Source organism: Periplaneta americana, chromosome 5, assembly GCF_040183065.1.
Source record: "Periplaneta americana isolate PAMFEO1 chromosome 5, P.americana_PAMFEO1_priV1, whole genome shotgun sequence".
In the NCBI taxonomy this organism is placed as follows: Eukaryota; Metazoa; Arthropoda; class Insecta; order Blattodea; family Blattidae; genus Periplaneta; species Periplaneta americana.
Genome location: NC_091121.1, coordinates 60,716,620 through 60,733,442, shown reverse-complemented (window position 1 = coordinate 60,733,442; position 16,823 = coordinate 60,716,620). Strand labels below are relative to the sequence as shown.

The following is a 16,823-nucleotide window of genomic DNA, read 5'->3' as shown; positions in this document are numbered from 1 at the left end:
TTTTAAAATATTTGTAGAAGTTTATGCAATAAAGAGAAGTATAAAACAGTTACATGAAATGCTCGAGGGACAGAAGACGAATCAGCCAAAGTACCTCGAGTCGTGGTAGCAATTGCTGAGATTTTTATATTTTTCTCTACGCATTCGATACATGTTTCCTCAAACCCTCAGTAAACAATTCAACAAAAGCGATCCTTCAAACTATGAATGCGCAGGGTAATATATGAAGAGACACTGCAAGAATGATGGATGTCACTTTCTTGTCGAAAATGAACCAAGACTGTCAATGCATAACTTAAGCCATGTAGAATGTACATACATAGTTATATGGCATTAACACTGATAGTCATTGCCCAGTAATGATCGGAAAATCACAGTTAAGCTTTGAGCGCTAAGCATTTCAAACTTTTAATTGCTTCTCCTGCAAAATGTATTCCAAATGACATCCATCATTCTTGCAGTGGACTCTTCATATATTTCAAAACTGGCCTGAATTTAAGTAACTCAATATTCGTTAACTTGTGTATCAGTGCTCTGGTCTCCGATCATGCGCAGTGTCTTACATCTGAGACTTAGGAATATCCAATCGTCTCATTCTTTTTTAGGAAAACTGTACATTTACAGCACTGTTTTGATGCATACTGTACTAAATAACAATACCCAGAAGGAAATAAGGGGAAATGCACTGAGGATGAAAAACAAATAAGATAAAGCATCTTTGAGTGGTTTAAAATAGGTAGTGGAATAAAACGTAGGTCGACGAAACATAGATAAACAGTATTTCTTTTCCTAACGATGTCTTAGAAGCCTGTTAATGTACGGAAGTTGAGGCCGCAATCTCATATGCGAGTTAGCCTCCCGCTCGGTACAACAAACCGTTCAACTCAGGTTAATAAATCGCAATGCAATACCCAAAGAAGTGGATCATGACGCATCAATCCAATCGATGAACTTTGATTCAGAGAAATGGAAGGCTGCAACAGTTAAAACTGTCAAGGAACAGGAAACGGCGCAGCCATAAAAACACGGCAGTGAACGTGTAACCCATCTGATGAATGAGGCTGCTCTCTGCAGCGACCGGTAGCTCACGACAATGCAGCGGGACTCTGGACTCCATGGAGCTGGAAACACTGCCAGCATTTATGTTCAAGGGCTGGACCGACAGAAAGGTCTACATCTTCATTTTTATCAGGATGATATTTATTCCATAATCATGTGGTGAGCATGGCGCAAGACCATCGTGCACTGGTAATATTCTATCTTCACGGACAGGATCATCTCATCATTTTTGTGGGGATTATGGACCATTATTAAACATTAGCCTACAATTAACACAACTCCCTATAGAGTGGATGAGTGCCAGAGTTGTCTAAACTACAATTACGCTGAAAAAAATATTCAAGTCTAAACTTAGACGTCTTTTTTTTTTTAATTATAGGCCTATGTCCTCATATGATTATGTCTCGTGACGAGAATATTGTATGAAATGGAAATATAAAAATTGGAAATTTATCTTTTGAAGAGGTGGAGAACATTAAATCCAGACGTTTGAGATGGGCAGGGCATGTAGCACGTATGGGCGAATCCAGAAATGCATAAAGAGTGTTAGTTGGGAGGCCGCAGGGAAAAAGACCTTTAGGGAGGTCGAGACGTAGATGGGAAGATAATATTAAAATGGATTTGAGGAGGTGGGATATGATAGAGAATGGATTAATCTTGCTCAGGATAGGGACCAATGGCGGGCTTATGTGAGGGCGGCAATGAACCTCCGGGTTCCATAAAAGCCAGTAAGTAAGTAAGTAAGTATAGGCCTATGCCCTCACTGTGAAATGATTTCTCCTTTACCATCACCTAATATTTATCTATGTTCGGAAGGGGGATGCTGCGGAAGGACACATTATGAAGCAACCCAACAGACAGAAGAAAAGAAAGTTGAGGATTGGAACGTGGAATTCTAGATCAAATATACCCAGATTGCTCGGTCTTATAGGCTTTGACGGTAACAACTGTTGTCAGGTTTATTATGATGCCATCTAGTTGTTACATAAGGAGTCACGTCATAACTCCCATTTGAATTGCATTAGCGACTGTACTGCCATCACGTGTTCGTTTACGGAGGACGGGTGGCGATCCTGGCGGTTGTTCTCTTCAAAGTGCTACCGATTTTAACATAGGGATGAGCAATCTGTTATATAATGTGATCTGGGGTGAAATGTAAGGACTCTCTGCAAGCAGGTAAGTTGGAAAACTTGGAGGAAAAGGAATTGGTTGGTTCACTGGCTGAGAAGAAACTGTCTAGTGAAGGATGCACTGGAAAGAATGGTGAACGGAAAATAGTTTGGGACAGTAGAAGATATCAGATGATAGACGACATTAAGATATATGGATCATATGAGAAGACAAAGAGGAGGACAGAAAATAGGAAAGATTGGTGAAAGCCGGGTTTGCAGTGAAAGACCTGTTTGATTTCCTTCTGGGTATTATTCTTTAGTACAGTATGCGTCAAAACAGTGCTGTAAATGGATATTGCACTTCTATATAACTACGTAGTAATCTATAAAGTAAAGTTAAGTAAAGTACTTTAGTACTCTTGAATAGAAACATATCTTTGAAAAACAAAATCTATGTACACTGACGTCTTTTTTTTTTTCTTAATAAAACACATGTTCAAATGACTTTCATTATTTTCTATAGGCAGAACACTAAATGAACGAATGAAAATATGAAATAGGGTATTGAAAAGAAACATATCTTTGAAAAAAGAACATTTTATATACACTGACGTCTTTCTTTTCTTAATAAACACATGTTGAAATGACTTTCATTATTTTCTATAGGCAGAACACTAAATGAACGAATGAAATGAAATTATCTAGTAAATGTACTTTAGCACACACATAAATGATAATTTACAGTCATTCTATGCAGAAATGAGAGGCTTAAAAATTTGTGGGTTAGGCAACTCTGGCACTCTATTCATGTGGTAAGCACGGCACAAGACTTTCTTTTTCTTCTTCTGTTTCACTTCCTCCTATCCTACAGAATTACAATCTAATTCAGTGTGGCGGAAGGTATACGGCTATGGACCAACACTACACAGGCACATACCGCCAGCCTTCCCTGTCGTGTGGACAACGCGGTACAAGGCCATCGATGAGACAACACAGGGCAGCACGTGACGGGGACAAGTACTCAATCCCATGGACGGAAAATAAATCTTTTCCATTGCCCACACCGGGAAGCGAACGCGCTAGCGAGGTAGCAACAGCAACAGACTATGACAATCCTACAGTGAAAATCATTACAACCGTCATCATCATCAGCAGTAGCATCATTAGACTCTATCCCTTTCAAAGGAATAAGTCATTTGGCCTTACTCCTGTGAGGATTATGGCATTTTTAATTAGCCGGACTCCCTGGTCACAACGCAGCATGATCTAAAACCATCGTACAGTAGTAATCTATCTTCACCATCATCTTTAAAGTTTAATTTCAAATACTGGGTTATTTATCCTGTTTTGTCTTTGCTTTTGCGAAGATTATAACATGCACAATAACTGATCTCCCTTGGTCGCATCCTAGCATGGTGAAAGGTCACAGTACATTAGTGGGAACTAATTTTCAAATGAGACGATTATATCAAACACAAATAGTGAGAATTGCTGGTCATGAACTGCCCAAGTAATAGTCGAAGTCGTCATAGTCGTCGTCATCATCATCATCATCATCATCACCATCATCATCATCATCATCATCATCATCATTCCACCAACACTCCTCACTCTTGTAGAACCTACATTTTATGTTTAATAAAGATAATTATTTATAATTCTTAGTATGGTGAAACTGCAATTTAGATTACTTTCTCCTTTTCTTCAACAGGCATGGTACAATTTCGATGTAATATTTCGCCTACTTTACCTAGAGCGTAAAGAAAGTCGTAATACAAGTTTTAGACGTAGGCTATTCCCACACAGAATAAGCATCGAAAGAACCTCAGTAAATACTAGTTTTCCTTGGCTCTATTTCACAACTATAAAACATCTATTTGCTTACTTTACTTTATCGGACGATAATGTGTTTACTCGTACTTCATTAAAATTCTGTATAAGTAAATGATAATTATACAAGCTTATACTTTGCTAGTTGGGAACTCACGAAGTTTTATTGGTTCGAGAAATAAATTACGACTACTGATAAAATTCAAACATATAGCTGTAGGCATTCAACTGGTAATAGTGATTGTGAGAAAAATGAATGAATGAATGAATGAATGAATAAATAAATAAATAAGTAAATAAATAAATAAACAAGTAAATAAATAAATAAATAAATAAATAAACAAAAGCCTTTTCCCAAAGTTCAGCTCAGACTAAAACTTACTTCCCACTCCATATCCACTGGTGATACAGACACGGTGCTTGATAGGGTCACAGGACAGGTCTTACCTCGTCTATTATAGAGTTGAATGTCGTCAAGCTATACTCCATACATACTTATGCTCTTGCGGATTTCTTGGAGAATTTAGGTAACCAAACGGAAGACTTTAGTAATAACAAATAGTAATAACACTCCGATTAAAATTAATACTGGTCAAAGAACAAGTGAAAATCTCAATGAATTTCTCATGGGTAATACAGGGGTTTCTATGTGATCTACTTTATTTATTTATTTTTTTAATTTTGTATTCAACAAACAAAATTTCATAACACAATCTCAAGGGAAAAAATGGAACTCTCTGCATCATAATCCACAGTTAATTCCCGATTTACCACGAAAATCGTCTGTAGCTGCATTTAGATTGGCAACAGGCCATGATTGTTTGGCCAAACACCTGCATAGAATTGGAATATATCAGTCCCCTAACTGCCCATTGTGCAACTCAAACCAAGAAATTCGGAACACCTCAAAATCTGTACTTCAGTGGCTGGCCATGATAATATCTTTCAAAAATATTGGAGTGCAAGAGGTCAAATGACTTTGTTGTAAAATGCCTGGCATTAGAAAACAACAACACAACAACTTTATTTTTTATATAGGCCTATTGATAGGAAGTCTAACTCAGAACACATTACTTAATAAGGCAGAATGTCTCCAAATGTAATGCTGTTTGCAGACGACCAGATATATGTTAAGTTTAGTCAACAGTATGAAGACTGGCTGAAACCTCATAAGTGACACCAATAGGGCATCACTCATGAGACAATTAAGGCACGGGATAATGGGGCAAGGCGGTCAGTTCCTTTCCGCCTCCAGAGCATACATTGCTGACTAGAAACTTATTTCACTAACCAGACATCAGATGTATATAAACTATTGTTCTTCCCTGACACATCGTCAAGTGAACTGTATTGCCTGATAATAGATGTATCAGCCAGAATCTCAACTAGAGGTAGCAACCACATGATATTAGCCAATCCATAGTAGTATGACATGATAAGTACACCTAACTTGTATTCAAAGTAACCAAACGCAGGACTTGGTTATTACACATGCTCGAAATAACTTCTACTAAACGTTATGGGGTGTGACATTATGTCTGAAGTAAATAGGCGGAATTATAATCCACAGCGGGTGTAAGCAGTTCGTCAGCAAATATAGAGAGGATGCTTTTGCAAAGGGGAAAAATCTCATTTCTCACAGCAAATGACTTTCGAAGATGATGATGAAAATAATAATAATAATAATAATAATAATAATAATTATTATTATTATTATTATTATTATCATCATCATCATCCTTCATGCATTAGGAAATTGATTCCTGTAGCAGCTACATCTTTTGGCTGGTCTTCCAATATTTCTTCTTCCCTGAGGTTCATATTTCCAAAACTTATATGATATCCTGTCCTCCTGCATCCTTGAAATGTGAGACATCCATGTATTTCTATATTCTTCTATTTTGTTGTTTAATTCATATATCTCAAGATTATTATTATGTAAACTATAAATGAAAACTGAAGGCATTACCATATGAAAATATCCTACCTCCAAGCTGTTTCATACCCCTCATCCAACGCAAAAGTCTAAAATTATTATTGGCTAACAGCCAACACATCTTAACCGGTAACGAAAAAAAAAGTATAGATAAATTAATAAACTTAGTTTCTATAATATATGTATAAACGAAATTTCGAATCTACAGCATGAAAGCCCACGCTTTTACCTTTTGACATCAAAGTAAATGAAAACGAATTAACTGATCTAATGATTACGAATAACACAATATGAATGAATGAATATATTTGTCTTTAAGGAATATACCTTTTGGTGAGGCGTCACTTCACGTTATTAGTATACAGTGCCGTCCACCCGTTTTACAACACCTCTCGTACAAGTCATTTAGTCATTATTTATTTTAATTTATTATTGCAATTCTTCCACTAGTCTTTTATGTCCGCTATCAATTCTTCACTAACCTTACTCCTCACCCATTATTATACCAGAAATATTATACTTCTAATTCTTGAACCCCTCCTGTATGGCACATTTCCCCTCACTTCACATCTCTAACAAATAACACAATAACGTACATTAGCCATACATAAGTAAGTTCATTAATCTCATTACATATAATTTACATATCACAGAAGTAGTGATATCTACATATCACTGTGGTTCGCAAGAAATTTCAAGTACCTGCTGTCATCAGTAGAATTCATCTATAACGTATCGTTAGAAACAAGAAGTTCTCGTAATTGACTCAGAGCACAAAAGAAATTCCATATAATTGCATTCCGATGTGCCCGAATCAGAAGGACTGAGTTCAGCTGTGTTTAAGATACTACAATTTCTTTTTGTTGAGACAAAGGGACAGCCAGGCTGAGTAGAGAAACGTTTTCATTATCGACCTGTCCGGAATGTATCGTATTTCATCTGATATTCGATTACAAGGATCGCCTGACAGTCTTCGATTGGTCATCATCCGAGAATGAGATGCTATCTGCAATGTCAATTAGATTTGACGACCGGAATGCTTGACGTGAGACCAGTTTCTTGGGGGTTGCTCGCTGCCTCCACGTGGGCGTAACAGATCGAGCCGGCCGTGGTGATCCTCCGTTCAGCATGTACCGAGCGCTTGGATAAATTGGAAATGTTATTTACGTCGAATTTATTCTATCTAATACAATGTTGAACCTAATGAATGGATGATTTCGTGCAAATAAAAAACTGGTACTTAATGTTGATAAAACCAGTGTAATCAAATTTATGACACATACATACAAACATTACATACATACATACATACATACATACATACACACATACATACATACGAGAGAGTTGTGTAGTATCGGGCATCGTGTAATATCGGACAGTGCGTTTTTTTCATCTACCACAGATGGTAGTACCTGAATTACGTGGTTACGTAACTGTATGCGACATCACAGAAACATAACCATGTCATTCAGGTACTATCATCTGGTTGTAGATGAAAGAAACTCACTGTCCGATATTACCCGATGTCCGATACTACCCAACTCTCCCCTACATACATACATGCATACATACATACATACATACATACATAAAGTGTTCTGCCCATGGGCAGGTCTTTCACTGCAAACTCAACATTCTCCGATCTTTCCCATTTTCCGCCTTCCTCTTAAGTCTCCGCATATGATCGACATATCTTAATACCGCGAGCCAACGCTCTACCGACTGAGCTACCCAGGAACTACACCAGGTTTGTATAATACACGTTTACTGTTCGTTAACACCATATTGCATAATAGGTCTACAAGTTTACTGTTCCTTAACAGAAAACCACAAATTTAAGTCACACAGTAAGTGTGCACTCAATGCTGGGCTCTGAGGTTCTGTCAATCCAATTGAGGTATATGAATATAATGGGAATAATTGAGCCGGGGTCTGGTAGAGTTCCTGGGTAGTTCAGTTGGTAGAGCGTTGGCGCGCTCAGCCAAAGGTCCCGAGTTCGATACTCGGCCCTAGAACAATTTTTCCTTCAAATTATTCAGTTCAACTACTTGTTATGTATTATAAAGTATATTCTTGTAGAGCTACCAGCGTAGCCCAGTCGGCAGACTCGCTTGCCTGTTGATCCAGATGTGCTCTCTGGCTTAGATTCGATTCCCACTTGCGATGATTACATGGTTGAGTTTTTACCGAGGTTTCCCGAACGGTAAGGCAAATACAAGGTAATCTATGGCGAATCCTCGGCCTCACCTCATCTCGCCAAGAAATTGTATTACTCTTGACCTGTTCCACATCTAAAGCTTTAATGCTAATGTAAGATCTATGAAATGCAATAAATAAAGTGAAACGAAAGAGTTGTTAATTAATAAATTAAAATGAGAAAATTTGCGAGATCCTAAAAGCACTATCACTTGAGACTAGGAAATAAAAATCCTAACCCAGTATTAAAACTTCTAAGATCCTGAGCTCTATTTTCATTTATCTCGTTACTTACAATATTTATAGATTACACATTATCATCATCATCATCATCATCATCATCATCATCATCGTCATAGTAAATGTTATCAGTATGTTCTATCTCAAAATGATCATCCTTATTCCTAGAGTGTAACATCTCGAAATGCCGTTGGTTTGAAGTTAATCGCTGGATTGATTATTCTTTCTGTATCCATACGTTTGATGTGTTAGTACAGACCCAGAAATCGGAACGCCCGTACAATATTTTTCATGTTGTATATACATGAATATCTGTGTGTGTATGTATGTATGTATGTATGTATGTATGTATGTATGTATGTATGTATGTATGTATGTATGTATGTATGTATGTATGTATTTATGTATGTATGTATGTATGCATGTACGAAATGAATGATTACATTCAAGGTACTTTTTTAATATAAGAAGTTTTAATTTTCCTTAAATTACATTCTAAGAAATGTACAGTACATACATGCGTTTGAACGATTTTTCCGTTTTTATTACTCTATTATTTATTTATTTGTTTATTTTATTGCTAGTAAGTTTGAAATGAATACAAGTTAAAACAATGTAAGATAAACTAGCCCACACCTGAATGAGTAAGATTTGTGCTCAGGAGGGGATTCCAATACAGACAAAAATAAAATTAAAATTGAGAGTGAATACAGATCAAAAAGTGTTTAATATGTTTAAAACCAAACTATAAATCCAATACAATTTTTTATATTTTTTTATTAATTTGGAGAAGATTCGTGGTTAAAATTATATTAGAATAAAATTTGTTTAATAATCTGGGACCTTGACTCATGCTTAATTTTTGAGATAGTTCTTACATAATCTATATATACTATAGGTATTTTGTTGATTCATTTGTAGCAAAGTGTTCAAATGTTTATTCTTCCTCCGCCTCAGATTGTCATAACAAAATTATAATTTAATATGTGAAAGCTTTACGCGTGGAACATTAAACGTCTTCTAGTTACCGACAGCCACATTTGACCTCCTTTCTGATGTCGTTTGTTCTGTGCTCAATCTTCTATCAAATCACAAGTCTATTCATTGTAACGCTATATATTCGCACGCGACCACTGTATACTGCGACAGCAAATTTTACATTCTATAAAATGTAATGTAATCGTGATATCAGCCAGATTCAATCTATGTTACAGTCCTTTATGAAAAACAGCCCACTCGTGTTTAATGATTAATCTAGCTTCACACCCGCGAGGTGGAGACGCTTGTCGAGCGGGATACGGAGCATCCATAAGCACGTCAACCCAAATATCTCTTTTATGAACACGTGATGGAATGAGTTGCGTGCCGACTACACCAACCGTCACACTACGTATTCCTCTCCAGCCATCAAACCCGTATACCATCTCTCTTGAGGTAGTTTGCCACTTCACAGATTAAGAGTCATGTTCCCTCCACGCAAGCAAGAATCTGGGGGGCTCCGGTACCTCTTATATACATCTACGAGTCGTCTAGAATTCACTACCATTATCATTTACTAATCTTTGGAGGAACATTCACCATGGAAGACGGCCGATTCCGCAGGAGATGCCCTATTTTGCGAGATGGAAGTAATCATGAAAATGAAACTGTAGAGAGTGTTAGCACGTGTTACTGGAATCACGAGGGGAAAACGGGTGGTCCTGAGAGAAACTCCCCCAAGCTTGGCATTGTGCATCACTCCGCCATGTCGAGATTCGAACTTGGATCCATAATATCGTGCAATCAGCCATTAAATAGTGCGTTAATTGAACTACCACACGCTATCATTTACATAAAAATCGTGTACTGGGAGCAAAATTAATTGTGCAGATTCTTACAGGATAAGGAGACGCTACACTTGTTTCCAGTCTTTTGAACGATTAAACTGGACGTGATGTGTTATCACTAGACAATGGATTTTCGGTCCCGATACTGAAGGTTAGGTGTAGCCAGTTTGCAGGGAGGTCACTGAATTCTTAGCCACACCTCATTGTACGCAAAGGGACCTGATGTCTTGTAGCTGTGTAGGGACCGAAAATCCACTGTCTGGTTATCACCGTCACTGGAGACTCGGTTTCCATACAGTCTAATTGGAAGATTCAAAGTTTCTTCAAAATGTTAAGGTTCTCACTAGAATATTTATTTTAAAGTAGGAATATTACAGAAGATTTGGGTATAATTTAACAGTTATAAGGGCCACTCACGAACCCATTGCTGGTAAGCAATGCAACAGAAAACTTACGAACCGTAATCGCCAAGGTGGTTCAAAGCTAAAGTGCTGAGCTTATAAGCCTAGAGGCTCCGGGTTCAAATCCCGGGGATTCACCCTGAATTTATAACTTGTATTGGGCAACATAGGGGCTTCTCCGGGTCTCCAGTTCCCCTCTGACATCCCAACAATTCATAATCATCATGATCATCATCATCATCATCATCATCATAAATTACGAGTCCAATGTAGACCCACCATCTGTGGTGCACGCTGGATAGTTTCTGACGAACTAAGTGGTCTACGCTTCTCGACACTAGCGATATCTATGAGTCACGCTCGTACAGGTGGTGCGAATAACGGCAAGTTAAGGACCCTGCCATCGCACAGAAAAGGTTTAAGTGAAAATCTTTAATTACTGTTTAAAGTAATCTGCATGTGTTCTTCTGTTGATTTCTTGTGACCTGCGATAGTATTATAAATAGGGATAGATAATATGAATCAATCTGTATGAAAATATGGATTCAGATTATGATATGACGCTTCAAGATCTTCATGCTATGTGTGGCGGCATCGAATAGCTGTAAAAAGGAAAGCAATCAATATTAACAAAGTAAGACACTGCCGTGCTCACCTCCTGGAGAAGGCCGCCTCGCAGTGGGTGCACCTGTACTTCTTGTCGCCAGTGTGCAGTTTGATGTGGCGGTCGCGGCTCCTCTTGTGCTTGAAGAGCCGGCTGCAGAACTCGCAGCGAAACGGCATCTGGTCGCTGTGTGTCTGCAACAACATAGCATCACCACATTATATCAAGGAGGGACTACACACAATCTTCAGTCACAAGCAAAGGGTCGTTGGTGAGGGCCAATGATATCTAAGCTAATAAATAAAATAAACAAGGCTTCGATCCACGACCCTTGCTGGTAGAATTCTGGTGGCAGGTTCTCGAACGAGTAGTTAAGTCTTCCAGACATTTCCATCCCATAATTGCCTTACTGTTGCAGTGAATTCATTTGACTGTAAGAGGTCTCTGTTGTTTAAAAGAGTAATTAAGTACAGACCTCTCCTGGGCCATGAAGCGAGTACGACGAAATAACATTACTTGCAACGAGCAAAAACAATAGACAGGAAGTAGACGTAATCATAAACAAATAAATCCATAATTACAGTAGAAAAAAAAAAAGGAAATGGAATCAGCTTTGGCTGTCAATCACACACACACTACATCTTTGCGAAAGTTGACGAATTGTGTTATGGGAAATGTACTAGTATCACTGAAGAGGGTTACTTTACGACGCTATATGAACAGCGACTGAATAAAATGAACGTGATAATGGCGGTGAAATGAGTCCAGGGTCCAGCACCGAAAGTTACCTAGCATTTGCCCGTATTGGGTTGAGGGAAAACCCCGGAAAAAACCTCAACCAGGAAACTTACCTCGACCGGGATTCGAACACGGGCCACCTGGTTTCGTGGCCTGACGCGCTGACCGTTACTCCACACGTACGGATAAGAAGAGAAGGAGAAGAGAACATTAACAAGGCAAAGAAAAATAATAAAAATAAGAAATAAGATGATAATGATAACAATAATACTGTAATAATAATAAGACAGAGACTAGTGAAGTGTTTTGTGTAGAGTATGACATTGTATGGAGCAGAAACATGTACAGTACATTACGACGAAGTGAAGAGAAATGATTAGAAACATTTAAAATGTTGATATTGGAGCATGTGAAGTGGACAGGCGGAATAAGAAATGAAGCTGTGGTGGAAAGAGTGGGTGAAGAACGAATAATGCTGAAACTGATGAGGAAGAGAGAAAGGAATTGGCTGGGTCACTGGCTGAGAAGAAACTGCTTATTGAAAGATGCACTGGAAGGAATGGTGGACGAAAGAAAAGTTCGGGACACAAGAAGATATCAGATGATAGACGACATTAAGATACACGAATCACATGCGGAGACTAAGAGAAAGGCGGAAAATAGGAAAGATTGGAGAATGATGGGTTTGCAGTGAAAGACCTGCCCTTGTACAGATCACTAAGAACTTATGAATTAATAATAATAATAATAATAATAATAATAATAATAATAATAATGAGAGGAGAATGAAAATAATGAGCAGAAGGAGAACAATACTAGAAAAGAGACAGAAGAAGAGAACAATAACAATGAGAAGGAGGCAAAATAACAGTAATGAGGAGGAAGAAGAGAATAGCAAGAATAAAGAGGAAAATAATATCTAGGAATGAAGAAGATAATAACAATAAGTTAATGAGACACAAGGAAGAGAATAATAATTATGAGAAAGAAAATAAAAATAATGGGGAAAAGTACAGCAACAATAAGTAATAAAATAGCAACAATGAGTAACAGAATAGCAATAACGAGTAAGATAATAACAATAATAAGTTAGAAAATAGCAGCAGTGAGTAAGAGAATAGCAATAAAGAGTAAGATAATAACAATACTAAGTAAGGAAATAGCAAGAATGAGTAAGGGAATAGCAATAAAGAGTAAGATAATAAAAACAATAAGTTAGAAAATAGCAGCAGTGAGTAAGGGAATAGCAATAAAGAGTAAGATAATAACAATAATAAGTTAGAAAATAGCAGTAGTGAGTAAGAGAATAGCAATAAAGAGTAAGATAATAACAATAATAAGTTAGAAAATAGCAGCAGTGAGTAAGAGAATAGCAATAAAGAGTAAGATAATAACAATAATAAGTTAGAAAATAGCAGCAGTGAGTAAGAGAATAGCAATAAAGAGTAAGATAATAACAATAATAAGTTAGAAAATAGCAGCAGTGAGTAAGAGAATAGCAATAAAGAGTAAGATAATAACAATACTAAGTAAGGAAATAGCAAGAATGAGTAAGGGAATAGCAATAAAGAGTAAGATAATAAAAACAATAAGTTAGAAAATAGCAGCAGTGAGTAAGGGAATAGCAATAAAGAGTAAGATAATAACAATAATAAGTTAGAAAATAGCAGCAGTGAGTAAGAGAATAGCAATAAAGAGTAAGATAATAACAATAATAAGTTAGAAAATAGCAGCAGTGATTAAGAGAATAGCAATAAAGAGTAAGATAATAACAATACTAAATAAGGAAATAGCAAGAATGAGTAAGGGAATAGCAATAAAGAGTAAGATAATAAAAACAATAAGTTAGAAAATAGCAGCAGTGAGTAAGGGAATAGCAATAAAGAGTAAGATAATAACAATAATAAGTAAGGAAACAGCAACAATGAGTAAGAGAATAGCAATAAAGAGTAAGATAATAACAATAATAAGTTAGAAAATAGCAGCAGTGAGTAAGAGAATAGTAATAAAGAGTAAGATAATAACAATACTAAGTAAGGAAATAGCAAGAATGAGTAAGGGAATAGCAATAAAGAGTAAGATAATAAAAACAATAAGTTAGAAAATAGCAGCAGTGAGTAAGGGAATAGCAATAAAGAGTAAGATAATAACAATAATAAGTTAGAAAATAGCAGCAGTGAGTAAGAGAATAGCAATAAAGAGTAAGATAATAACAATAATAGGTTAGAAAATAGCAGCAGTGAGTAAGAGAATAGCAATAAAGAGTAAGATAATAACAATACTAAGTAAGGAAATAGCAAGAATGAGTAAGGTAATAGCAATAAAGAGTAAGATAATAAAAACAATAAGTTAGAAAATAGCAGCAGTGAGTAAGGGAATAGCAATAAAGAGTAAGATAATAACAATAATAAGTAAGGAAACAGCAACAATGAGTAAGAGAATAGCAATAACGAGTAAGGTAACAATAAGTATTAAAATAGCAACAATGAGTAAGACAATAGCAATAGCAATAACGAGTAAGATAATAACAATAATAAAAAAATAGCAACAATGAGTAAGAGAATAGCAATAACGAGCAAGATAATAACAACAATAAGAAAATAGCAACAATGAGAAAGAGAATAGCAACAATGAAAAGGAAAATAGTAATAAAGAGGAAAGTAGCAATAATGAGTAATAGAATTGTAACAATAAGTAATAAAATAAGAACAGTGAGTAAGATAATAATAATAAAAAGAACAAGAACAAGGAAGATAAAGATGAGAATAAAAGTGAGAAGAAGAGGATAAAAATGTAAAGGGGGGAAAAATAGGGTACCTGAGAGGAAAAACACTGTTCTGAGTACAAATAAGGTCCTGTAACCTGAGGAAGCAGTTGATTGCACGGTTCCCGACGCGACTGAGGGAGAGCCGCCAGTTCCTTCACGTATTGTGACAGTTCGTCTTATTCTGCTACGTGCATCGAACCCAGCTCGCACACGTTTCCCACGTAGCCTTTTAATTACGCGCATGTTTTACAAGACAAAGTCTCACACGCGATCGTTATGGTTTGGCTGCTTCAGAGGCGGTGACCAGGTGTTTAATTACTATGGATACTAATTACAAGACGTGATGAAAGTTTTGTCGCCTAATTGGTTGTCACCTGTTTTCACACCTTCTCGCATGGTCGGCCGACCAAAACTGACACAACCAAAAGTACAAGGGAGCTAGTTAACTAGACTTTTGTTAAATGTTACATAACAAAAGAACTCTTGTCCTTAACGGGTGCTTCTTTTAATGGAAACCATTATCTTCCATCTCCACAACTACTCCATGTCACTTTCGAAATACAAGAAAAACTAAATGCATTACCGGAATTTTCTATTTTTTCTAAATAGATTAATGAAACTCCTTATAAATGCTACGACTTAAAATACTTTGAAAATAGCACAGTAAGTTTGATTACATTTGAATGAGAAAATTCCTTTTTCGGTAACTAGTCTTATTTACATGTTGCATTCCTAAGTCTTCAGTCACACAACTTCAATATTGTATAAAAGCCGACTTCTGCTAGGACAAAGATGTCCGTCCATTGTCAATGTAAAAGGCATAGCCTATCCCAGTTGTATTAAGTGGAGGTCCGGAGTCGTACGATCCACGTCTCGAGAAATAAACATTGATTTGTACGATTTGCAGTCCTCAGTCCATGAGATACTGTGTCAACATAACTAGGACGAGAGCTGACGTTGTACTAAACTACTACTCAGTAAAAAAGTAACTGTCGACAACAGCCCATATTTCATTCTGGAGGACCCCCAAAATATTTTCTATAATTTAGGCCAGTGGTTGCCAAACACCATGAAATTGTGACGTAATAGAAATGCAACCCGCACACCACTACCGCAGGGAGAGGGGTGGAGTGGGTATCTCCTCAGGTAATGCAGTGAATAACAGTGCAGAGACGGACTGTGACCAAAAAACAAAAGCAATATAATATTCATCTACTTATTACTATACACACTTTTTTCCACGTTAATTTTTTATCCTCCTATTCATTATTTTTGTGTTATTAATAAACTAAAATAAATTTATTTTCTTATTTACCATAAAAAGAACGTGTACTTTACATCAGCACATATTTGAAATTAGAAAAACGTACCAGGCTGGTCACAAAGTTGTAAATGACACTACATACTTAAAAAAAAGCGTCGAAGTATTTTACTCCGATTAAGACATAGAAGCCGATACTTTTATTGTTTATTTATTAATGAAACATTCAAATTACACTACATACGTCGAAAAAAACGTGGAAGTATTTTACATCGATTAAGATATAGAAGCCAATACCTTTATTTGTTTATTTATTAATTAAATATTCAGATTACACTACATACGTCGAAAAAAAGTGGAAGTATTTTACCCCGATTAAGACATAGAAGCCGATACTTTTTATTGTTCGTTTATTAATGAAATATTCAAGTTACAGGTAAGGACGTGGTAGTCTTCATAACAAGAAGAATAGTGGTAACGTGCATTGCTCTTTAATACGCCATCTAAAATTTTACAAGAAATTAAGTATCTCATATTTTTGCCATCTGCACAAAATAAATACTCCTTAAAATTAAGATTTTGCTTATTATCTGTTTTGGAAAAGACATCGAAACGTATTAGCCTACACACTTGTAACATTACATGCGTACGTCCGCTGCTGATAAATGTCTTTACTTATATCGAAGTGAAGGCTGTAAACAAAGGTTGGAGATATGATGCCATGGTTACGCTTGAGTGGAGGCAGGAGCATGTGTCGCGACACAGCTTTTGGCGATCACTGATTTAGGCTAATAATCATCTTCTACTCGTTGCATAATGTGGTTAATGAAACATGGTTAATAAATTGATA

At 36.5% G+C, this 16,823-nt stretch overlaps 1 protein-coding gene across 2 annotated transcripts in view; it reads right to left on the bottom strand.

Moving 5' to 3' along the window:
- Positions 1-16,823, bottom strand: part of L (zinc finger protein Lobe) — a 1,127,861-nt gene that overhangs the window by 42,182 nt on the left and 1,068,856 nt on the right. For both annotated transcript variants that reach the window (XM_069825789.1, XM_069825790.1), the window contains one exon: positions 11,259-11,401. In XM_069825789.1, the coding sequence (XP_069681890.1) occupies positions 11,259-11,401 (143 nt within the window). The remainder of the gene's footprint in view (positions 1-11,258; positions 11,402-16,823) is intronic.